Source organism: Myotis nattereri (assembly GCF_964212035.1).
Source record: "Myotis nattereri genome assembly, chromosome: 19".
In the NCBI taxonomy this organism is placed as follows: Eukaryota; Metazoa; Chordata; class Mammalia; order Chiroptera; family Vespertilionidae; genus Myotis; species Myotis nattereri.
The window spans coordinates 27,460,907-27,481,495 of record NC_138095.1 but is presented as its reverse complement, the minus strand read 5'-3'; the positions used below and the strand labels follow the sequence as shown (position 1 = coordinate 27,481,495).

Sequence of the window (20,589 nt, the reverse complement as noted above, 5' to 3'; positions counted from 1 at the left end):
CTGCCCAACTCCCCCCACACCGCTGGCTCCGTCTGATCCCACTGCCTCCGGGACCGCTCTTGCTACACAAGCCCTCACTCTCTGCGTGGAGGGCTCCAGAGGTGCATGTGGGCTCCCTCTGCTCCCAAATGACACCCCCACCAGCTCTGCCATCTCGGCGGGTTCCTGCCCCGGAGGTTAGAGACCTTCTGCAGGACCCTGTTCTCACGGCTGCACGTCTGCAGAGGGCACCCAGCACCTGTCAGAAGCCCTTAGGAACTTGAATTTCATGTCACGAAGCCTCGAAGCCTGCGTTTTGCAGCTCCCCTGGTTCTAGCTGTGAGCTGGGGCCACCCCCAGGCCCGCAGTTACTGAAGACGGGTGAGCTGAGAAGCCTGGCTTGTTTGCCAGCTGACACCAAGTACTCGGAATCCGTGAAATGTTCTTAAATCCTGAGAGGCTCAACCCTGCACGCTTGAACTGTGCATCTAACAATAAGTTTGAGTAAGGGACGTTCCAGGGCTTCGTGTGCAGAGGCAGGAGCCCCGGTGACTCCCTGACTGTCTCCCCGCTCCCCTCGGGGCAGCTGCATCACCTTCGGGACAGGTTTGCTCTGGCTCAAGGCCGTGGGAGGCACGCAGAGCAAGACGTGGAAATAAGCAATGATTATTTGATGAACCTGAACTTGCAGGGGCATGAAAGATAAATGAGCTCCAGGATGGCTTTACTGAATGTCTCAGGTGACAGACTGGGCATTCCAGTGGGAATGGAGGTACAGAAACCCGCCTGCTGGGAAGCAATGCATGGACTCTGCGAGCTGCTGATACGCCAGGCTAGGTTCATTCTTTAAACCTCTCTTCCAGGAGCAAATGGGAATCCGCCAAAGCCGCTGGTCTCCCAGCCGGTGAGTCCTCCTGGGGATGAACTGGACCAATACTCTCAAACTGGCTAAATGACTTCAACTGGCCAAGCCTAGTGCCCCTCCCGCGCCCTTGGTCACACCTCTGAACCATTTCAAACTCTGGGTCCTGTCTGTTCCGGAAGTCCCTTCTCGGGTGCCAGGACGCCACTCGCACCAGTCCCCTCGTCGGCACGCACGGCCAGCCTGCAGTCTCAGGCACTCCGCCAGGCGAACCTGCTCCCCAAGGCCCACACCATGAACCGGACAGCAGTGACCGTGGACCAAAGCGGGGCCACTCAGACTCCCCTCCTGAGGCCCCGCTGGGGGGGGTGGGGGGGACTGAGTGAGCTGGCAGTGGCCATCCTCCTGCCCCAGCCAGAATGTTTGTGTCCCCCTCCCCCCAATTCATAGGACGAAACCTGATCCCCATGTGATGGTATCAGGAGATGGAGCCTTTGGGAGGACCCCAGAGAGCTCCCTCACCCCTTCCGCAAGAGGATCAAGGTCTACGGACCAGGAGTGGGCCCTTGCCAGACACTGACTACGGCACCCTGATCTTGGACTTGCAGCTCCGGAGCTGTGAGAAAGGAATGCTTGTTGTCTGAGCCACCCAGGCGGCGGCGGTTTGTTACGCAGTGTGAATGCACTGAGACAACTTCTAATGCCCAGGCGGGCTCCCCCTGGCCTGGCCGGCCTCCTATGGGAGGGACCAGTTCGACAGCATCAGGAGAGACCACACCAATCAGTCTGATAACAGGACCTGACAATAGGACGCCCAGCTCTTCAGAGAAACCACCTGCGCAGAGGCAGAGTTTAGCCTGATGAACCTGAGACAATTGCGGCGTTGCCCAGAGTCGGGGTTCTCCATGTGAAAGATGCTGACAGCCCGGTCTAAGCTGGACAACATTCTCCAACCTTAAACGATTTAGGAGGATAATTACATCCCAAGAAAAGCACAGCCACGCTGATTTTAGGAATGGGTTTGTGGGCACAGCAAAGCCCAGATCTGCACAACACCATCCCCACCAATCCTCTCTGGGAAGAACCTGCACGCCCACGCGCCCTTTCTACACAGCCTGTCCATCCGCTACCTCCCCGAAGCCTACTACCTCCCAGCCCGAGCCCTCTTCCCCGGATCCTACAAAAGCCTCCCATCTTGCCTCCCCCTCACCTGCCCACTCTGACAGCATCTTTCTCAAATGCACATCGGTTGTCCTGCCCTGCTCACACTGCTCCCCGGCAGTGAGCGTCAGAGTCATTTCCTTATTCATGCGGGCGCTCCGGGCAACCTTAGCTCCTCCTCACCGATCCTGGCTCCTCTCTCACCACTGCCCATCAGCTCTAGTACAGCCACAGCCTCCCCTCCGCCCCCAGCTCCTTCTACCTCCAGGCCTTCCCACTTCTGTCCCGTTCACCTTCCAGTCGCACCCGACGGCACCTTCTCGGGGACGGCTTCCCTGACTTCCACCCTTGCCCTCAGGTGTGGATTATGGTATGTGCTCCCGGGGCCCTTACACGTTCTTGAGCATCTCCCTTCTGTGACACATTTGTGGCCTGGGTGTCCACTAAACCACATGCTACTCCCCACTCCCAGGATCCCCTGCGGACCCCCAGGAGCACCTGGTCATCCCTCTAGAGCAGTGATGGCAAACCTTTTGAGCTCGGCGTGTCAGCATTTTGAAAAACCCTAACTTAACTCTGGTGCCGTGTCACATATAGAAATGTTTTGATATTTGCATCCATAGTAAAACAAAGACTTATATTTTGATATTTATTTTATATATTTAAATGCCATTTAACAAAGAAAAATCAACCCCAAAAATGAGTTCGGGTGTCACCTCTGACACGTGTGTCATAGGTTCGCCATCACTGCTCTAGAACCTGCTCAGCCGCCCCAACCTTGCACGCCCCTTGCGGACCCTGCATCACGACTGTGCTCTCGATGCTCTGCCCCTGGTCCGGCTGGCCGCCCCTCCTCATCCTGAAAGCCTGACTGCCTCTCCGTGTTAGAAACGCAGTGAGTGAACAAGAGTCAAACCAGGAAATCCCAGGCCTGGGTTCAAGCTTCTGCATTTATTCCACGCGTACAAAATTAGAAGAGGGAACCACTCTTATTCTGCATATTGTTAGGAAGCAATTCTCCTCCAAATACTGGAAGTAACAGATTCATTCCAGCTTATTCCAAATGCTCCACTAAGAACAAACCACTTAGCTAAGCCGATTTTAGGGAACAGTTGAGAGCCTGCCTTGCTGTGACAGGGCAGATCTCATCTTCAAAGTGCACATCCCTATTCACCATGCAGCTAACGTACGTCCCAGATACATGTACTCCCCAAAACTAAATGTTCCACCATAAATGTAATACAGAGTCTTAGAAAATACCCAAAAAAGTAAATTTTTAAAATCACCCAACATGCTATTTCCCAATGTATACAATTTTTAAGATTCTCACCTAACTTCTTCTAGACTATTCTCCATAGGTTTTTGTAGACAGTTGTTAGGATTTTTAAGAGTTTTAATCTTATCGTGTATGTAATTTCGTGTCCTGGTTTTATTCCACTTAACTCTGTCATTAAAATTTTAATACATTTTCTACATAAACATTTTAATGGCCCTACATTACCAAGCTGATGAATCAGAACTTAATCATCCTACAAACTCACCCTTAAAAATAATTCTACTGCCCTAGCTGGTTTGGCTCAGTGGTTGAGTGTCGGCCTGTGGACTGAAGGGTCCTGGATTCGATTCTGGTCAAGGGCACACGCCTGCCTGGGTTTCAGGCTCGATCCCCAGTGTGGGGCATGCAGGAGGCAGCCAATCAATGATTCTCTCTCATCATTGATGTTTCCATCTCTCTCTCTCTCTCTCTCCCCCTCTTCCTCTCTGAAACCAACAAAAACATTTTTTTTTCAATCTGTCTCCCCTATGACTTTCCCTCAGTAGTTACAACGTATCCTTCTCAAATATTTTGGTTCTCAAACTTTTTCTATATTTATTCAGAATACAAACACACAGATTTCTTTCTTTTTGGGGGATCTTACAAAAAATTAAATTTGCTTTTTTGGCTTAGTAATATATCCTACACATCCACCCAGGCCACGCCAATACACACGCATCTACCTTGCTTTTTAAAGCTCCTTCGTTCCTCATAATCCCTCTGTCCAGTTCTATGCTTAGACACACACGCTGGGATCCGGGCTGCTCTGCAGTTTCAGAGCTCCCCGCACGTTGATCATACGTGTCCCCGTCAGACTGGACCCCGTGCGTGCTTCCTGCTGCAGTGGAAGCTGAGCCTGCTTTCTTTTCCGTTGTAGTTCCTGCCAGGTTGTTCGGTGCTCAGGAAGCTATGACTTTCACGCATGCGTTCTGTACTCAATCACACCCTCTCCTTGTTGGAGCCAATAGCACTACAGCACAGTCCCTTTTCACTGCAGACCCTCCCCGCACGCTTATTTCATGTACCACTGTTTTGACAAAACTTAGAAAACCCATGTTAACTAATTTCCCAATTTTAAATTTGATTATTTTCTTGTTCAGTATAATGTGGACAATTAACATTTATGTGTTTTTTGCATTAAAATGTGCCTTTTCATTCCACTTGATAAAATGAGGGCTTTTGAAAAAAGAATAAAGTATCTACTTTGACCTTAGTTTAGTTGGTAGTTGAATTCAATGTGAACTCCAGGGTAAAGACCCCTCTCGTCCAGACAGACCTCCGAAAGGGCCTCCCTGGCCTCCCCCACTTCCACTCCCCACCCCCACATTCTGCGTGTAGCAGCTGGAATGCTGTCTGAAAATGCAAAGCCGATTATGTCATTCCTCTGCTTAAACCCGGCCCTGGCGAAGGCTTCCAGTTTCCCTCAGATAAAACACCCTGAACCCAGCCTACAGACCCTGCCCGACCCCGAGCGACCCCGAGGCCCCGCCTGGCCACACTCTCCCCTCGCCTGCGTAACCACCAGTCATCCTTCAGGTCCTGGAGCGGGCAAAGCGCTTCCCCTCCAGGCCTTCCCACATGCCGCTCCCTGCCCGGGAAATTATGCCCCACGTCACTCTACACGGACATCATTCTACACGGACGCCTGCTCGCCCTCAAATCTCAGCTGAAATCTTACTTCTGTGAAGAGGGGGAGAGGCGGGGGGAGGAAGGGAGGGAGGAAGGATGGATCTTTCCGGGGATCTTTAGGATCCATCCTAAAACTCGGTCCTCTTGTCCCCTCCTAGGGCAGATGCCAGTTGGGGATCAGAGCAGCCGAGGGCCTGCCTTTCATTTCCATCCCCTCCACTGCAGATTATAAGCTCCCACCAGGACCAGGACTTGCTGATTTTTCTGGCCACACTACAAGCCCTCGAGTATATCTGAATGAAAGAAAAATACTTACAAGGCCCTTAACTGCATCTCTTACATCTTAAAACGACATCCGTCCCATCGTTCAGTCAGTATTTACATTGCTGAACTCTTTCTGATGCTGCCTACAAACTCAGGAAGAGTCAATTTTACCCGATGGACGTGAAAGCGCAAACAACCGCTGCGGCCGCCGCAGGACAGCGTGCACGCGTTTCTCTCACTCGGAAATAGGTTTTGTTACACGATTATGAGAGTTTTGTTTGATGCTGTGTTCAGTTTGCTGATACTTCACTTGTAGTCAACGAACTTATATGCCTTATTTTTTATGGCATGTAAAGCACTAGAAAACATGTACTTTGTAAAATATCCTTTAAGAAGTCTAAGTATTAACAGCACTTGATAAAAATTAATGATAACAAAATCACGAATTAAAAGGCAAACTTGGCGATCTCTGGTATTCTGTAATACACACATCTGGTCAAAAGAGAAAATATAAATTATATTGCAAATAAAAAATTCCTTTGGGTCGTAAAAGCTAATAAAACCAACATTTATATAGCACGTTACACTCTACAAAGCACGTTCACATACTTCACGTCATGGAACCCCGTGGCGCAAACAGAGCAGGTATGACCGCCAGGGACGGGACAGAAAACGGAGGCTGGAGGACCGCGTCCCGCTCAAGGTCAGGGGCCTGGAGAGCAGGGGGAGGGGCTGGGGGCTGGTGACCCAGAGCTTCCCCTCCACTCCGGTACCTGGTGTCCTTCGTGCCCCTTCAGGGACACTGCACTCCCCGCGAGCCGCCACCAGAGAGGCAGTTCCAGGTATCAAGTTGGAGCTTACACTGCCACCAGCCCAGGAAATGGCGGAATAAGCCGCGGTCTGCCCGGACGAGGGGAGGGACCAGGGGACGGACGCCAGGCAGCAGTTCTCCGGCTGCAGTGGACGGCGGTGCCCCGGCAACAAAGGCCGCGCGAGTCTCTATGGATCTACAGGGACACGCGGCAGCTAACTCTGCAGACGGGCGGTCGGCAAAGACTTGCGCCATCTCGGTGATGTCTGCATTTCTACCAAGAAAAACGTAGGGCTTGACTCGTTTACAATTAATTTAAAAGTTTAACCTGGGGGAGGGGGGGGGGGCGGGGGTTCGGGGGAACAAGGTCACTTTCCTGCTATGCATCTAAGACAGGAAGTGGGGTCCCCGTCTAGAGGAGACAAAACATGGAAACAAAACCAGGTCGGTCCTGTGAAGACAATACCCGGCCTCAACCGCGCAAAACGTTCCTTCAGCGACAACAGAAAAAGCAATAGCTGGGGTTTCTTTTTCTTTCTTTCTCATTTCTGGCTCCTTTGTTGCGGTAAGACAACCACTAAGCAAGCGCTCGGCCAGAGGAGCGAGCAGCTGAGCCCCGCAGGGAGGGCTCCCCAGAGGGGCCGAGTTTTGGGGGGGGCGAGAGGTGACCTGGCAGAGATGCGGGCAGATGAGCCCGGATCTGGGGGGAGGGAGGGGGTGTCTGGGAGGTGGACGTACTGAGTTCATCGGAAGCAGGGACGGGACGGAACCCCAAGTCCCGAAAGAGGGGGCACCCCCCTCGCCGCGCTGCCGCCGCTTTACCTGGGGAGGCCCGGCCCGGCCCGGCCAGACAATGGAATGGAGGCGTCCCGCGGTGGCCGCTCCGCGCCCGGCTCCTCGTCACCTGCGCAGGGCGCTCGTCGGGCTCCGGGCCGCCGGCTCTGCAAAACCACAGCGCACCCTGCAGCGAGGCCCCGCCGCCGCCCGCGCCCCGGCCCCGGCCCGGCCGCCTCTCCCGGGACCCGCCGGGAAGGGCTCCAAGGCGCCGCGCCTCGGGCCCCGGGGCGGTTCTGCTCCCCCTTCCCTCGGCCGCCACAACAATGGAGGCGGCTCGGGAGTCCGGCTCCCGCGGGGCCTCGCCCTGCCGCTGCCCAGCCGGCGCCGCGCCCCCGGCCGCCATCTGGGAACCCCACTCCGCGCAGCCCGGCGCCGCGGCCCACGCCGGGCGCGGAGGCCCGAGACCCCGCTGCCCGCCGTGGGGCCCGCCCCGGGGCCGCCGGGGCGGCTCGGACCTTCCACCCGGGGCCCAGGAGCCGGCCCGGCGCGGGCCCATCCCGAGTGCGGGCTGCGGGCCTTTCTTTCACCCGCTCCGCCGCCGGCCCCCCGCGCCCGCGCCCCCCGCCCCCACGGCCGCCCGGCGCCCCGCCCGGGCCCCGGACAGACAGAGAGGCCGCAGCCCGGCCCCGGGAACTCACAACGCGCGAGGGGTGCGGGCGCCCGGGCCCGGCTCCGCGCACCCACCGCCCGCTCCTCTGGGGACACCTCACAGGTGCGCCTCCGCGCCCCGCGCGCCGCACGTCCCGACGCCTCCGGGCCCAGCGCGCGTGCGCACGCACCAGGCCGGCGGGCCCCAGGGAGCGCGCGCCGCACGCATGCGCAACGCCGGCCGGCGCCCCTGCCCCCCCGCGCCCGCCCTCGCCCCGCGCCGGCCCGCGCGCCCTCCCCCCAATCCCAGGCGGGTCCTGGGGACCCCCCCCCGAGCCTCCCCTCGAACCCCGGCCGGCGCGCGCGCTCCCGCTCGCCGCCTCGCTCCTCCCCCCCGCCCCGCCCGGCCCGGCCCGCGTTACCCGGGGCAACCGCAGTGCGGCCGCACCTGAGCTGTGCGCCTGCGTCCCACCGGCCGGGCCCCCTCCGCTCGGTGCGGTCCCTCCGCGCCGCCGCGGCTGCGGGACGGGCGCGTCGCCCCCGCCCTGCCCAGTGAGTATCGACCGCCCGCCGCCGCCCCGCCCCGCAGACACAGACCCGCCGGCGCCGCGGCCGCCCGCCCCGTCAGCGCGGCCGCCCCCGCCGCCCCGACCGCTCCCGGCGTGCCCCGCGGCGGCGCTCGGGCGGGGGGAGCCGGCGAGATGCGCCGGGCGGGCGGCGCCCACTGACCTCCCTGGGCGGCCCGGCGGGGCAGGGCCGGAGCCCGCAGCCCGGAGCCAGCCCCGCCCGCCGCCCCGCCCCGCCCATGGGCCGCCGGCCCCCGCCGCCCGCCCCGAGGACCGCGCCGAGGCGGGGAGCCGCCTGAAGGACCGCGCCTGCCGCGCCCGCAGGTGAGGCGGGGCCCGAGGTGAGCCCGCGTCCAGCCCCGCTCACCTGGCGGCTCTGCGGGCGGCTCTGCGGGCGGCGGGGCACCTGTCGGGACGGGGATTCATGGCGATGATTTTTCAGCCTTTGCTGCAGCGGGAGGGGGCCCCGTCCCCGCCGCAGGGTTCGGGGGGGAGGGTGTCCCCCTGCGGGAACCGCTCGGGAGCGGCGCGGGCGGACAGTGCGGGGCGGAGGGCAAGAGCGCTGCGCGCCCCCCGCGCCGGCCGCCCACCCGCAGGCCTTGCAGCCGGTTCGGCTCCCGTCCAGGCTGCGCACCGTCCGCTCCGCCGGCGCTGGGCTGGGGCGGGGCGGCCAGGCCGGGGGGGGGGGGGGGGCGGGAGGCCGTCGGGTGGGGATCCGCATTGCAGGGGCGCCCGGGCCCGGCCTGCTGGTCGGGGAGCTGGTTGGGGGGGGTGGTCTGAGTCCACATCGCATTTCCCGGGCGTCCTCCCGCCCCGGGGCGTTAGGGACCTTCCCGGCGCGGCGGGCCCCGGGGGCCTTGGCGTAAGGGCTCTACCTGCCGCCCCGACGCCGGCGGGGGCTCAGTTTCTCCGAAACGGGGCGCAGGCCCGGCCGCCGAGCCCCGGGGCGGCCCTTGCGCTGCCCACCTCCCGGGCCTGTTTGGTTCCGGTTGGTTCCGGGCGTTGGTGGTGAGCGGGTGGCCCGTTCCCGGTGTCACAGCAACATCACAAGCTGCCAGGCGGTCGCCCTTCATGGGGGGCGGGGGGATCCCAGAAACCGACCTGGGAGGCAGTGGGGAAGCCGGAATCAGCGGGGTTTCTTAGACTTATAAGTTCAAATTTCACTTGAAGGGCACTGCTACTGTTGTAGTAAATGATTTTTTTTATTTTTATTTTTGCACAGTCAAGAATTCGCCTGCATTGTTGCCATTGAATTGTAAGGGAAAAGATGTTTACATTTAAAGTGATGTTTGTTTGTTTGCTTTTACCTCCAAAGATGTGTTTGAATTTCTATCTCTCTCTTGGCTAAATGTTCATCTTATGTGAAAATTGTTTTTAATATATTTTATTGATTTTTTTACAGAGAGGAAGGGAGAGGGTTAGAGAGTTAGAAGCATCCATGAGAGAGAAACATTGATCAGCTGCCTCCTGCACACTCCCTACTGGGGATGTACCCGCAACCAAGGTACATGCCCTGGACGGGAATCGAACCTGGGACCCTTCAGTCCGCAGGCGGACACTCTATCCACTGAGCCAAACGGGTTAGGGCTATGTGAAATTTTTTTAAAAAGTATATTTTATTTTATTTCAGAGAGGAAGGGAGAGGGAGAGAGAGATAGAAACATCAATGATGAGAGACAATCATTGATTGGCTGCCTCTTGCATGTCCCCTACTGGGGATCGAGTCCGCAACCCAGGCATGTGTCCTTGGCCGGAATCGAACCTGGGACCCTTCAGTTCTATCCATTGAGCCGAACCAGCTAGGGCTTACGTGAAATTTTTTTGATAGGTTTTAAGACTTGTGATGGGTACATATGTGTATATGTGTTTGCATGTACATCCACACTACTGAAAAGCCTTAACACAGTCGCATGTATTAGTCCCGTGCACCATGTTATAATCACCCAGCAAATTTAGTTTAGTTCTATTTAAAACCTACAGTGCAGAACAGTGATCAGGTTTTTACTGTAGCACATGTAAATACATCAATCTAACCAACAAGTTTCTTAGAAATGAGGTATTTTTTATTGTTGATTGCTTTTTTTAAAGAAAAAAATAATTCTTTTACTTAGGACAGAAGGTCATCCATTTGGGTCCTTAACTGCTCTGCCTGTTATGTGTGGGTTAAAAATCATTCTATCTCCATCAGAACTTAGATGCTGGAGTGTATTTGCAACGGCACTGATGCTGCCAGCAGTGTCCGTGCATGAAGAAGTAGTTGTTTTTACGTTATAAAGCAGTTTCTCACGTTTCTGGCCAGAAAAGACACGGGCCTTTTCCTCCTTTCTGGAACAAGGTCAGCCGCGAGAAGTCCCCAATGCCTAGGGGACGCCGTTTGCTGAGATACGATTAACGATTAACGTCTGCCAACTGGAGTAGCTCCCAAGGGCAGCCAGCCCCTCGGTGCCAGAGCGCCCAGGCAGTCAGGTGGACACCAGTCCTCCCATCTCCAGTTTCCGCGTTAAACCGGCCTAAACCGGCCGGAAGGTTTGAGTGGGGGCGTGGATGTGTCCCAGCTGCCTCCAGGTGTTTAGGGTCCGCGTGAGCAAAGAGATTGCGTGGAGTTCGAGCGATTTCTGAGGACAGGAGGGAACATTGAGGCCTTATGGGAAGACAGACTTCACTTTGGCATAAAAGCAAAAGCCGCCTCTGATGAGCGCCTCCAGCCCCAGGAGGAAGGGCTGCTCTCCCCTGCGGAGGCTGCAGATCAGCCCTCCCCGCCGGGCAGGAATGGCTGCGGGAGGCATCACCCCGACGCACTGGGAGAGGCCTCCGGGCGCCTGGAGTCCCACGGGCGGGCCGGATTGGAGGGCATTGTGGTTCTTTTTCATTTCCTACCCTGCCGGCTTCCACAGTCATGGGCACAGCGCCCCTCAGACACCCACTCGCACCCTGGGCAGAGGCCAGCCTGGGGCGAGAGGATCCTAAGCCCACTTTGCATTTGTATGGCGCCTTGTCGGTCACAGTCTTCCAAAGCAGTGTTTTGCTTAAAAAGGCTTTTTAACTACACGTGATTTGTATTTCTTCCTGCGGCTTTTGTTTTCTATAATAAACGTCTAATCAGAAGGAAAATTACCCTTTGCTATGGAAGCACATGGGAGTCTTTTAAAAGCTCTTCTTAAGAACAGGATGATGTCAGTCCTTTTGAGAGTCAGCAGGTCGCGGAGGTGAATAGATTGTTTTTCTCAGCTGAAGTTATTTTTTGAAAGATGCCGATTAAGGGCTGGCTCTTGTGCTCGCTCTGCATTTTAGCTTCTGTGTGTTTCATCCCTGAAACCTGACCCAGGCTGCACAGCAGCGCCCAGGCCCGCCCGCCCACAGGAAGTGCCCTGGGCCCTTTGCAGGACGTCTGCCTGGTGTTTGCGTCTGTGCTGGCAGCTGAAGGTAAAACCAAGCCGTGACCCCCAGAACCAGCCGAACAGCATCATGGGGAGCACACATCAGCCTCTGCACACCCCATGGCCAGCAAGAAGACCCCGCGACCCTCCTGCCCATGATGACAACCGGGAGGAAAAACGAGTCCCCCCGCTCCCCACTGACCAAGAGCCCTCACCAGAGTTAGACCGACCAGAAGGGTTTGGGCTTCACGTGGAGAACCAGATGCCTACGCTCCCAGCAACGGGTTCATCGGGGGCGTATTAGAAGCATCTCAATAAAAGTGGCCCTGGAAGAGGTGTCGCGGACGGAGGATTATCAGTAATCCCGTGGCGGGAGGCTGAGACCACATACGGACAGAAGTGCCCATGCAGAGCGGCGACCGCGCAGGCAGAGGCGTAAGGAAAAGGCGGGGTTGCATCGCGCTCTTTGGAGAACCCCACGTGTAAAGTACAGCTCCCGTTCCCTCTGCCCCGTTCCTCCTGCTCTCCTCCCACAGCCGGCGGATAGCGTCTGGGGTGCATTTGTCCTTGTCGAGTTGTTTTCGGTTCTTTGTGCTGGGCTCATGTCTAATGGCTCATGCACCTGAGACAACGGCCCAAGTCTGGTTGCCACGGCAACCTCTAAAACAGCACCCTCAGCCCAGCCGTGTGCTCAGTGGTTGAGCATGGACCATGAACCAAGGTCAGTGGCTCGATCCCAGTCAGGGTCAGGGCACGTGCCCAGGTTGCCAGCTCGATCCCCAGTAGGGGGCGTGCAGGAGGCAGCTGATGGATGTTTCTATCTTCCTCTCTCTCAAATCAATAGAAACATTTTTTAAAACCCCCACACACAGCACCTACGCACCTTGCGTCCCTCCCATCTTCGTCCGGACCTCAGCCAGCCTCGTTCATTCTGAACAGCAGGCCTTCTTACCCGGATTTTGTGGGGAGTTGTTCTCCTGCCCTGGCACTTCGTGTGCGATTCACTGAAGAACGAGAATGGGGGATTCTGGGAGTTCTCTCCCTCCCTGACATCACAAAGAACCAGTGAGTGGAGAGAACCTCAGGGGAGTCGGGCTGAAATGTCACCTGGAAAACGTGCCTGACTCACCCCTCACGGCACAGGAAGTCACGGAGAGGACACGGAAGCAGGTGACTCATCCCTGCCGGGACTGTCGGCCGCTGATGGCAGGTCCGAGGGCCCCCCAGTCGTAGGTGGACATGCTGATGCCGTCCGAGCACAGTTCTAGGACATGACCATCTAGGTAAACGCCTCTTCACAGAATGGGCTCATCTTTAAAAAGTATTGGTCCGCAAGCTGCTGTCCCGTAGAAATAAATGCCCAATGGAAACAGCATGAGGTGCCCCTCAGTATGCAGGTACCAAGTTAAATGGCCGTGGAGTCGGGTCTGGGTGGGCTGCTGGTGGGCAGTCATTTCGGAGCTCTCTCCTGCCCCCGTTTAACTCCTGAAGGAGCGAGGGTGGGCCCCTTTGTCGCCGGCCTGTGGGAGGCGGCGACTTCTCCCTGCCGCCTGCCTTGCTGAGTTGTGGTGCTGCCCACGGGGCCGGGGGCCGGGCAGAGCGCCTCCAGATCCGTCACAGGGAGGAACCCTTTTCTCTGTGATGCCCCTCATCTCCGACCCCACGGAGGGTCATGTGGACGTGCCCTGTGGGTGCGTGACACAACCCGCCGTGTTTGGTTTCCTGAGTGACAGGGGAGGGTGGCTGACCCACAGCAAACAGCGCTTCCGCTGAGAATGCGTTTCTCCCCGGAAACCGCGACTACAAGGCCCGCGACCTGGAAAAAAGCAGTTGAAATGGCTCATCCGTGCGGCAAGCCATAGAGAGAGAGAGGTCTGTACAGCACCGGCCATGTTTCCTCGGCCTCAGGAATGCAGCGCAGATGGCGATCATCGGGGCTGAGTCCGACGGCGCGTCTGTGTGTCGTCAGTGTGACGAGGCAGGCGTGTGGGTCGCTGTCTTAGCTATCAACCAGGAGACATGGGCGCCTGCAGCGATCCCCGTCAGGTGCCCACGGAGGCCCTGCTCGGGCAGGACCTGCCTCCCCTTCAGAGGGAAGTGCCCCCGGGGCGCCGTGCGCACACAGAGCTGTGAGGTGACAGTGCGGAGCGACTTCTTGAACCACCAGCTGTGAGAAGCTCACAAGTGGCATCGCTATCTAGTTGAAACGCCTCCAGCTCTAGCTCGTGAAATGAGGCTACTGGGGCAGGAGGGGGACAGGGAAGGGGAGGGGCCGAGCAGAGCCCCGCACCCACCGGCCCCTTGGCCTCTTTGTCCAGCAGGGGCCTCTGAGCCCTTCTGAACCAGCACGTGCGGCGCTGACTCTGCTGGTGGGGCGATGGGGTGCTGGCACTCTTGCCTCGGGCGGGGGGTCTGCCATGGGGTGTGGGCCTCAGTCTGTTATGTCACCCGGTTTTCCAGGAGGCCCAGGGCATCCCCAGAGGTACCATGTGCCTCAGACCGGGGGCTCCTGCGTCTGCCCCCCCTGGGCCCGCACAGCCCCTGAGCGACGCTTAGGCGACCTGGAACAGACCTCCTCCTCCCTGGACACGGTCACCTGGAGGCTCAGCCCCTGCCCAGCCCGCAGACACTCCGTGGCTTTTAAGCAGAAGCCACGTGGAAGCTCTGAGAGGCTGAGCTGACGGACCACAGCGCGTCTATGACCCACCACGCAGGCCTCCGGGGGCTGCGCTTTCCGGCCGGCCGTGTCTCGCGTTTCCGTCTAATTGCCAGGCCCCGCATGGAGAACGGCGAGCGCGCTTCCCGAGGAAACGGCTGTCGGCTCCAGAGGGCTGTGCTGGGCCTTCTTTTCACGATGGGCAACGTCAGACAATCAGGGACGTGCAGCGCGTGCGGGCAGGTTCCCCACTGCGTCATGGTCATTCCCCGCGTATGTGGGGATGCTAACTGGTGGCTTCTGTCACAGCTGCCTTCCTGTTCACTCCTGGGCTAAACTGGTCACGATCCAGCCCTCAAGGCTGCCCCGGACCTGTCATTCAAACAGATGAGGCCGCTTGCTAGCGGGGAGTTAGTGCTGATCTGTTCTGAGGGAAATCGCTTAATGATTCTTTCCTGACTATAAAGTAATACAGGTCCCACATTGCAGAAGCGCTAGGTCACACCAAAACAGAATTCTTAAAAAATAAAAATCACCCGCAGTTCACCTCGAGGGCAACCTTTTAACGCTGTGTTGTAGACCCTTCTAGATTTTAAAAACCTACTTAAATGTACACAAACGTGCCCTCCCGCCTCGGGGTGTGCCCTCCCGCCTCGGGGTGGCGCGCAGTTTCCACCAAAACGCCCTGTGGGGACTGCTGAATGCGTGAGCTCTCCTGAAGCAACACCCTTCTTCCCGGTGCCACGCCACCGAGGACCCTCGGTGACGTAGGTGAATTTCTCGGATGGTGTGCGGAGGAGCCGCCGGTCCCTACCCTTTACACGGCTGCTTCACCCGAGGCTGTGAACTCAGGATCGTAACTGCCCCCCTGAGAGCGGGCACCTGGACTTGGCACTACGGCCTCATTAGCCGGGGGCCGCGGTGAGCTCCCTCAGGTCCTGTGGGGTGTTTCAGGGTAAGAACATTAGCAGGTTTCCCCATCCCTTCGGGCACCGCCCTGCGCGGCTCCTCCCAGTGGACGAGGAGAGCAGGGTGGGCAGAGGATCTTCCCTTTGCTGTGAGGTTTCCCTCCTGAGGATGACGGGAAAGACTGCTAGTTCATGTCCACTTAGAGGCGCTCGGGGAACGGCCTGGAGTCTGCCGAGGGGGTGTCTATGGAACTGGTGACCACTCGTCACATAAGAGTAACCTGGCTAACGCTTACCACGCACTGACTACCACCAGACGCCATAGGGACCACCCTGAGCACTCGAAGCCGTCCTGTGAGCTGCAGAGCATGACTTAGGGTTTAGCCCAAGCACAGCCCAGCACCCCAAGCGCCTCCCTCCTGCTCCGTCACCCACTGTGTTGAGAAATCACCTTTGCGCCTCCGTTTCTCACCCACCCTGACGTAGAGGTGTTGCATAGCTGGTGCGAAGGCGTCCTCCATGCCCAGCATTTTTGCTTGGAAACCGTCTCCCTGCTAGGAATCACCTCTTCTTACACCCCATCCCACACCCCCCACCCTGCCCCTGGCCAGCCTCCCCTTTCCTGATGGCAGTGTTTCAGCCGTCGGCAGGCACGGGGTTCCCACGGGAAGTCACAGGGTCTGTGTGCAGGATGCTGAGAACCGGCGGGTCCTGCTGGGCCGGACCTTGCAGGGGCGCCAAGGCCCACAGGCTCTTGCCATGTGGAGCGTTCACGCACAGGAGCCCCTAATGTGAATGGTCATGTCTTATTCATGACCAGGATCTAAAATAGCTGCTTAGCGCTCATTCGCGGCCACTGCGCGGTTTCCTCTGATGCTGACGTTACTGCCCTGCTCCCACGGCTCTGGGAGCTAAAGGAGCAGCTGCGTTGGATCGAACAGACATTTCCCGTCTTCAGGGGTGAAGGCCCTTCCCAGCAAAGCCACTCCGTTCCCTTCCGTCCAGAAACGTGGCCCAGAGGTTCTCGGAACTGTCGCTCCGGCCGTCCCAAAGCCGGTGGGTGAGCTCCTGCCCGGAGGGGGCCGCTGCGGCTTCTGTCTGATGGGCGTAGCTCTCGGGAGCAGCCCACGAGGAAGCTGCTGAGTGAGGCTCGGGCAGGAGAAGGGCACTCCATGGCGCCGGGGCCGGGGCCGGGGGCCGGTTTGCCAAGAGCATTCAGAGGGACCAAGGTGTGCAGACGCCACATGGGGAGGGTGTGGCAGGGGCCAAGGAGGAGAGGACAGAGGGTTGATGGAGCACACGGGCCAGGAGGAGGCCTGAGGCAGGGAGGGCCTCTGGGAACGCCAGACCCGACCCCAAGAGTGCCAGGGCTGCCACACCAGCTCCGTCTGCAGGTGAACGTGCCATTCCCGTGCGTGCTGTGCGCAGGGCGCCTGTGAGGAGATGAGGCAGCCTGGGAGACAAAGCCCTTGGGCACTGTGGGCCCTGGTGCCACCCCACAGCCACAGGCCAGCCCTGGCCTCCTGTGTGCCGCCCGCTGGGAGCCCTGAGGAGGGCTTCCTCTGCCTGGGCTCTGAGGCAGCAGCTGGGGAACGCAGCCCACGGCTCTGCACCCACAGGATCGCCCTCAGAGGCTGGTCCGCGTTCCGTCCCGGCACAGCCACGGCGGGCAGGGCATCCTGGGTTGCCTGGCAGCTCTGCCAGAGCCTTTCTCCAGTTACAGTCAAGGCCAAGTCCCGGCCTGAGCCAGCGGCTGGTCCCTGATGTCGCAGCCATGGCGGGCTGGGTGGGGCGGGCAGGGCTTGGGGACAGACGCCAGGCTCCTGCAGTCACCACAGGGCCCCGTGAGGTGTTCCTCAGAAGTTCCCAGGAAGGACTGGGGGCTGAGCTCTGAAATCGGGGGCTTCCCTCCAAGTCCTTGCTTCGGCCAGGGCTGGACACCATTGCGTGTGCTCGCCGTGTCCCTGGCGCCGTGTCCCTGGGGAGGCCGTGGGTGTCACCTGAGCAGGGCTCTCGGGAGGCCTCTGGTCACATCTGTGGGAGCCAGGTGGCCCGCGGAGAGGCAGGGATTTGGAGTCGGAGCCGCTGCCCAAGGGCCCGCTTTGTTCGCCGCAGGTCACCGCGTGTCAGCATGGCGGCCGCAAACCTGGAGAACCAGCTGCACAGCGCGCAGAAGAACCTGCTGTTCCTGCAGCGGGAGCACGCGGGCACGCTCAGGGGCCTGCACGCCGAGATCCGGCGGCTGCAGCAGCACTGCACAGGTGCCGCCCCGAGGAGGGGAGGGCAGGGGAGGGGGAGGGCGGGCTGGCTCGCCAGGCCAGTGAGGGGCTCCTCTCTGACAGGGTGACCCGTCACCGGGAGACCACGGACTTGTGCCAGAGGAGAGCGGGGCAGCCAGTCCCGGGCGCACCGCGAACCCATGGGTCCAAGTGCAGTGGTCAGGACTGGCAATGCGCTTGGGCACCGATGACCAAAGCGTCACGTAGCAGAGCCAGCTGCTGGCAGAATGTGGGGATGGGATGTGTTTTAGGGGAGAGGGGGTTCCCTCTGGACCCTGAGAAGGGTGGTGGCCACTGGTAGCTTTGGCCGCTGTCACGCTTGCCCTTAACCCCGACCTGCCCGGGGGAGGGGGTGAGGGGGGACTCCCGGCTGGTGGCTCGGTTTCAGGGCTGAGCAGGCCTGTGCAGTGCAGTGCATTGCGCTGTGTCCACACAGAACCAATGCCCGTGGCTTCCTTTTCAGATTTAACGTATGAGCTGACACTCAAAAGCTCGGAACAGACAGGTAAGAGCTGCCTCCGGAGGGGCGATGGCGCCGGCTCCCGCGGGGAAGCCCTGCATGTGGCCAGGGTGCTGGGCGGGGACCCCACTGTTCCCAGGGCAGCGGCGGGAGGAATGATGCTTATGTTTGGGGGCCTCTTCACACCTCTCCGGACTTCCTGATTTTTATAGTGAATACAGTCCCTTCTAACCAGGAGGCGGCGGAGCAGGGCAGCCCAGGGCCCAGGGCGGGGGACTGAGTACTAGGTAGCCCCAAACATGGCGGAGGTCCTTCCTTAGACTCCAGAATCCTCGGGTGGCAGCCAGGGCAGGAGAGGGGCCGCTCCCAGCACGGGGTGGGGACTTAGCAGAGCCCAGAAGCCCTTCCTAAGCAGCCTGTTGGTACCGCGGTTACCGTCAAGCGCGCCCGCTCCTTGTCGGAGTCACGGGTCTCGTCCACGAGGCTTGGTGCTCACCAGGCCCTGAGCCTGGGTTTGTTTCCGTCTCCCGCGTGCGCCTTTCAGGAGCCGACACTGACACTGCCCGTACGGCCTCAGCGGCTGGTAACCTTGGAGGCTTCTTTTATACAATAAACAGGCCAATAGCTGGCAGGACCTCGGCCCCGGCCCTGTGGGGGTCCTCAGCCGTCGCCGTGGCGGGCTCTCACCGGCTGTGCCTGTGCCTGCAGGGGACGGACGCAGCAGCAGCGAGCTGCAGAGACGCTGCGAGGACCTGGAGGCGCAGCTGAGGGCGAAGGAGCAGGAGCACGAGGAGCTGCTGCGCGAGCTGGAGCAGAGGAACGCGGCCGTCGCGGTGCTGGAGACCACGGTGCGGGAGCGCGAGAAGCGGTACCTGGAGGAGCTCAAGCTCAAGAGCCACAAGCTGAACCTGCTGTCGGGGGAGCTGGAGCAGCGCGCGGGCACCATCGCCTACCTGACCTCGCAGCTGCACGCCACCAAGCGGAAGCTCCTCAGCTCCAGCGGGACCTCGGACGGCAGCCCCGGCGGGAGCCCCGTGCTGGCCGGCTACAGGCCCGCGCCCCCCAGGGACAAGCTGCCCGAGACGCCCCGCCGCCGCATGAAAAAGAGCCTCTCCGCCCCCCTGCACCCCGAATTCGACGAGGTCTACAGATTCGGGGCCGAGAGCCGGAAACTCCTTTTGCGGGAACCGGTGGATGCCATGCCCGACCCCACCCCGTTCCTGCTGGCCAGGGAGTCGGCCGAGGTCCACCTCATCAAGGAGAGGCCCCTGGTCATCCCCCCCATCGCTTCCGACCGCAGCTCCGGCGAGAAGCACAAGGTCCACGTGGGCGTGGCCCACCGCATCCACCACGCCGTCCCGCCGCAGGCGCAGCCCGAGGTGGAGACGCTGGCGGTGGACCAGGTGCGCGGCGGCGCGGGCGTCAGGAAGAACTCGGGGACGGACAGAACGGTGTGAGGCGGCCACGCCCGCCGCTGTCCACACTGTGATCGCCGCCGCGGAGCTCCCATCACGCCGTTTTGTTTAGTTTCCATGCATGCCACACTCCTCAGACCCGCCACCACTGTGCCCCTCCCCCCCCCCCCCCCCCCCCCGTGTCACACCCACGTGCTCGTGTCCCGCTGCAGCTCCTGTAGTAGCTGGGCCCGCCTGTGCCGCATGGCCTGCTTCCCGCACACCCGTGTCCCAGCGCGTGGACAGCGGCCCGCAGGCTGCATGCTGCTCAGTGTCAACATGGTCAGATAGCCACTCCCATGGAGACCCCTCACTCCTGACAGGCCTTTCCCGGCGGCCCTGGTGGCAGGTGTATGTGTATGTCACGGGAACTAAATAAGATGACGTTGCTTCTCATATCACCGCAACCTGAATGTGTGTTCATATTTTTTGTTAAGTTTTAGCCAAAATGTTCAAGATCCCAACAAACTTTATTTTCTGAACCTGCCTCCTCTCTGTTTTGTGTCTTTTATTGAAGCAGCGAGGGAAGGAGGCGGCTGGGAGGGAGACGGCGGGGCCTCCCGTAACTGCTGTGTTCTCGCCCAGACAGCGGCCTCACCCAGGGACACGGCCCGTGGGGGGTGCGGGGGGTTCACTTCTGAAAAGAGTCCCTGTTGTCTCCCGCCACCCAGAGCTACCCCGCAGGAGGGTCTGGCAAAAGCGACTTTAGGCTGAGGCTGGCCGCCCTAGTGCACCGAGTGCTCACCTGCCCCCCTCACAGTGAGGCCTCCTCACCTTGGCCAGCCGGCCAGGCCCCAGAGTGCCATCCTGGAGGTGGCCATTGTGCACCCAACCCACAGACCCAGGAGGGCGGTGGGGGCTCACGCAGGAATGAAACAGCGAGCTCACAGCATTGCACACGCGGGAGGCGGAGGGCTCCGGGAGGGGAGGAGCCGCTGCGGGGCCCTGGCCCAGGGAAGGGGCTCTGCCTGACGGGCAGCAGCCTGGCCGTCTGCCCCAGGAGGCGTCTCCGGAGATGCACACTAGGGTCCTCCCTGTGCCAGGGACACGCCAGGCCCTTTGGCTTAAGCATGTGTTCCCTCTGAGAAGGAAAAGAAACCCTCAACATCTTCACATGCTGTCCTTTAGAATTTACTTAACTCCTTAAAAAAACTTCAAAAACAAAGCCGTGAGCTGAATGTTATGGGAAGAGAGGAAAATGGCTGATTTCAAGTGAAAGGAAACCCCCACTCCTGCCTCTCGAGAAGCCCCCAAACGAGAGTGGGCTGAGCGCCTTATGAGCCCGTCCCCCGGGTCAGTCGGAGTTGAGGGTGAGGCACACGCCCTGCAGCACCCAGTGGGAGATGTGCCTCGTGGTGAAGAGGTCGGCCTCGAAGACCAGGCCCACGCCCATGGCGTTCCTCCTGGTGGAGGTGGTGTAGACGGGCGTCCGGAAGGTGTTCT

At 59.6% G+C, this 20,589-nt stretch overlaps 2 protein-coding genes and 1 long non-coding RNA gene across 5 annotated transcripts in view; 1 reads left to right on the top strand and 2 right to left on the bottom strand.

Moving 5' to 3' along the window:
* Positions 1–2,939: 2,939 nt before the first annotated feature.
* LOC308534886 lies at positions 2,940–7,618 on the bottom strand. Its single transcript, XR_013997221.1, has 3 exons — positions 7,497–7,618; positions 6,844–6,962; positions 2,940–6,295 (listed from the first exon to the last, which is right to left on the bottom strand). It is a non-coding gene; the product is annotated as an uncharacterized lncRNA (long non-coding RNA).
* Positions 7,619–7,870: 252 nt separating this feature from the next.
* CCDC92 (coiled-coil domain containing 92) lies at positions 7,871–19,633 on the top strand. Of its 3 annotated transcripts, none has more exons than XM_081113524.1 (4): positions 7,871–7,998; positions 17,069–17,214; positions 17,696–17,737; positions 18,401–19,633. In XM_081113524.1, exons 2-4 carry the CDS (start codon positions 17,085–17,087, stop codon positions 19,147–19,149), a joined length of 921 nt encoding a protein of 306 aa, XP_080969650.1. In that variant the 5' UTR covers positions 7,871–7,998; positions 17,069–17,084; the 3' UTR covers positions 19,150–19,633. The 3 variants fall into 3 exon arrangements, with proteins under 3 accessions (XP_080969650.1, XP_080969651.1, XP_080969649.1); XM_081113525.1 differs by lacking the exon at positions 7,871–7,998 and adding an exon at positions 8,179–8,336; XM_081113523.1 differs by lacking the exon at positions 7,871–7,998 and adding an exon at positions 8,249–8,353.
* The window catches only part of DNAH10 (dynein axonemal heavy chain 10), a 68,848-nt gene continuing 67,886 nt past the window's right edge, over positions 19,628–20,589 (bottom strand). The window contains exon 80 of the mRNA XM_081113751.1: positions 19,628–20,587. Coding sequence (XP_080969877.1) covers positions 20,441–20,587 — 147 coding nt within the window. The 3' untranslated portion in view covers positions 19,628–20,440. The remainder of the gene's footprint in view (positions 20,588–20,589) is intronic.

What these genes read in the sequence shown, in the direction of transcription:
- CCDC92 (XM_081113524.1), top strand. Translation starts at nt 17,085, where the DNA reads ATGGCGGCCGCAAACCTGGAGAACCAGCTGCACAGCGCGCAGAAGAAC. An exon ending in GCTGCAGCAGCACTGCACAG is followed by an intron (nt 17,215 to 17,695) that starts GTGCCGCCCCGA and finishes CTTCCTTTTCAG; the next exon opens with ATTTAACGTATGAGCTGACA. An exon ending in CAAAAGCTCGGAACAGACAG is followed by an intron (nt 17,738 to 18,400) that starts GTAAGAGCTGCC and finishes CTGTGCCTGCAG; the next exon opens with GGGACGGACGCAGCAGCAGC.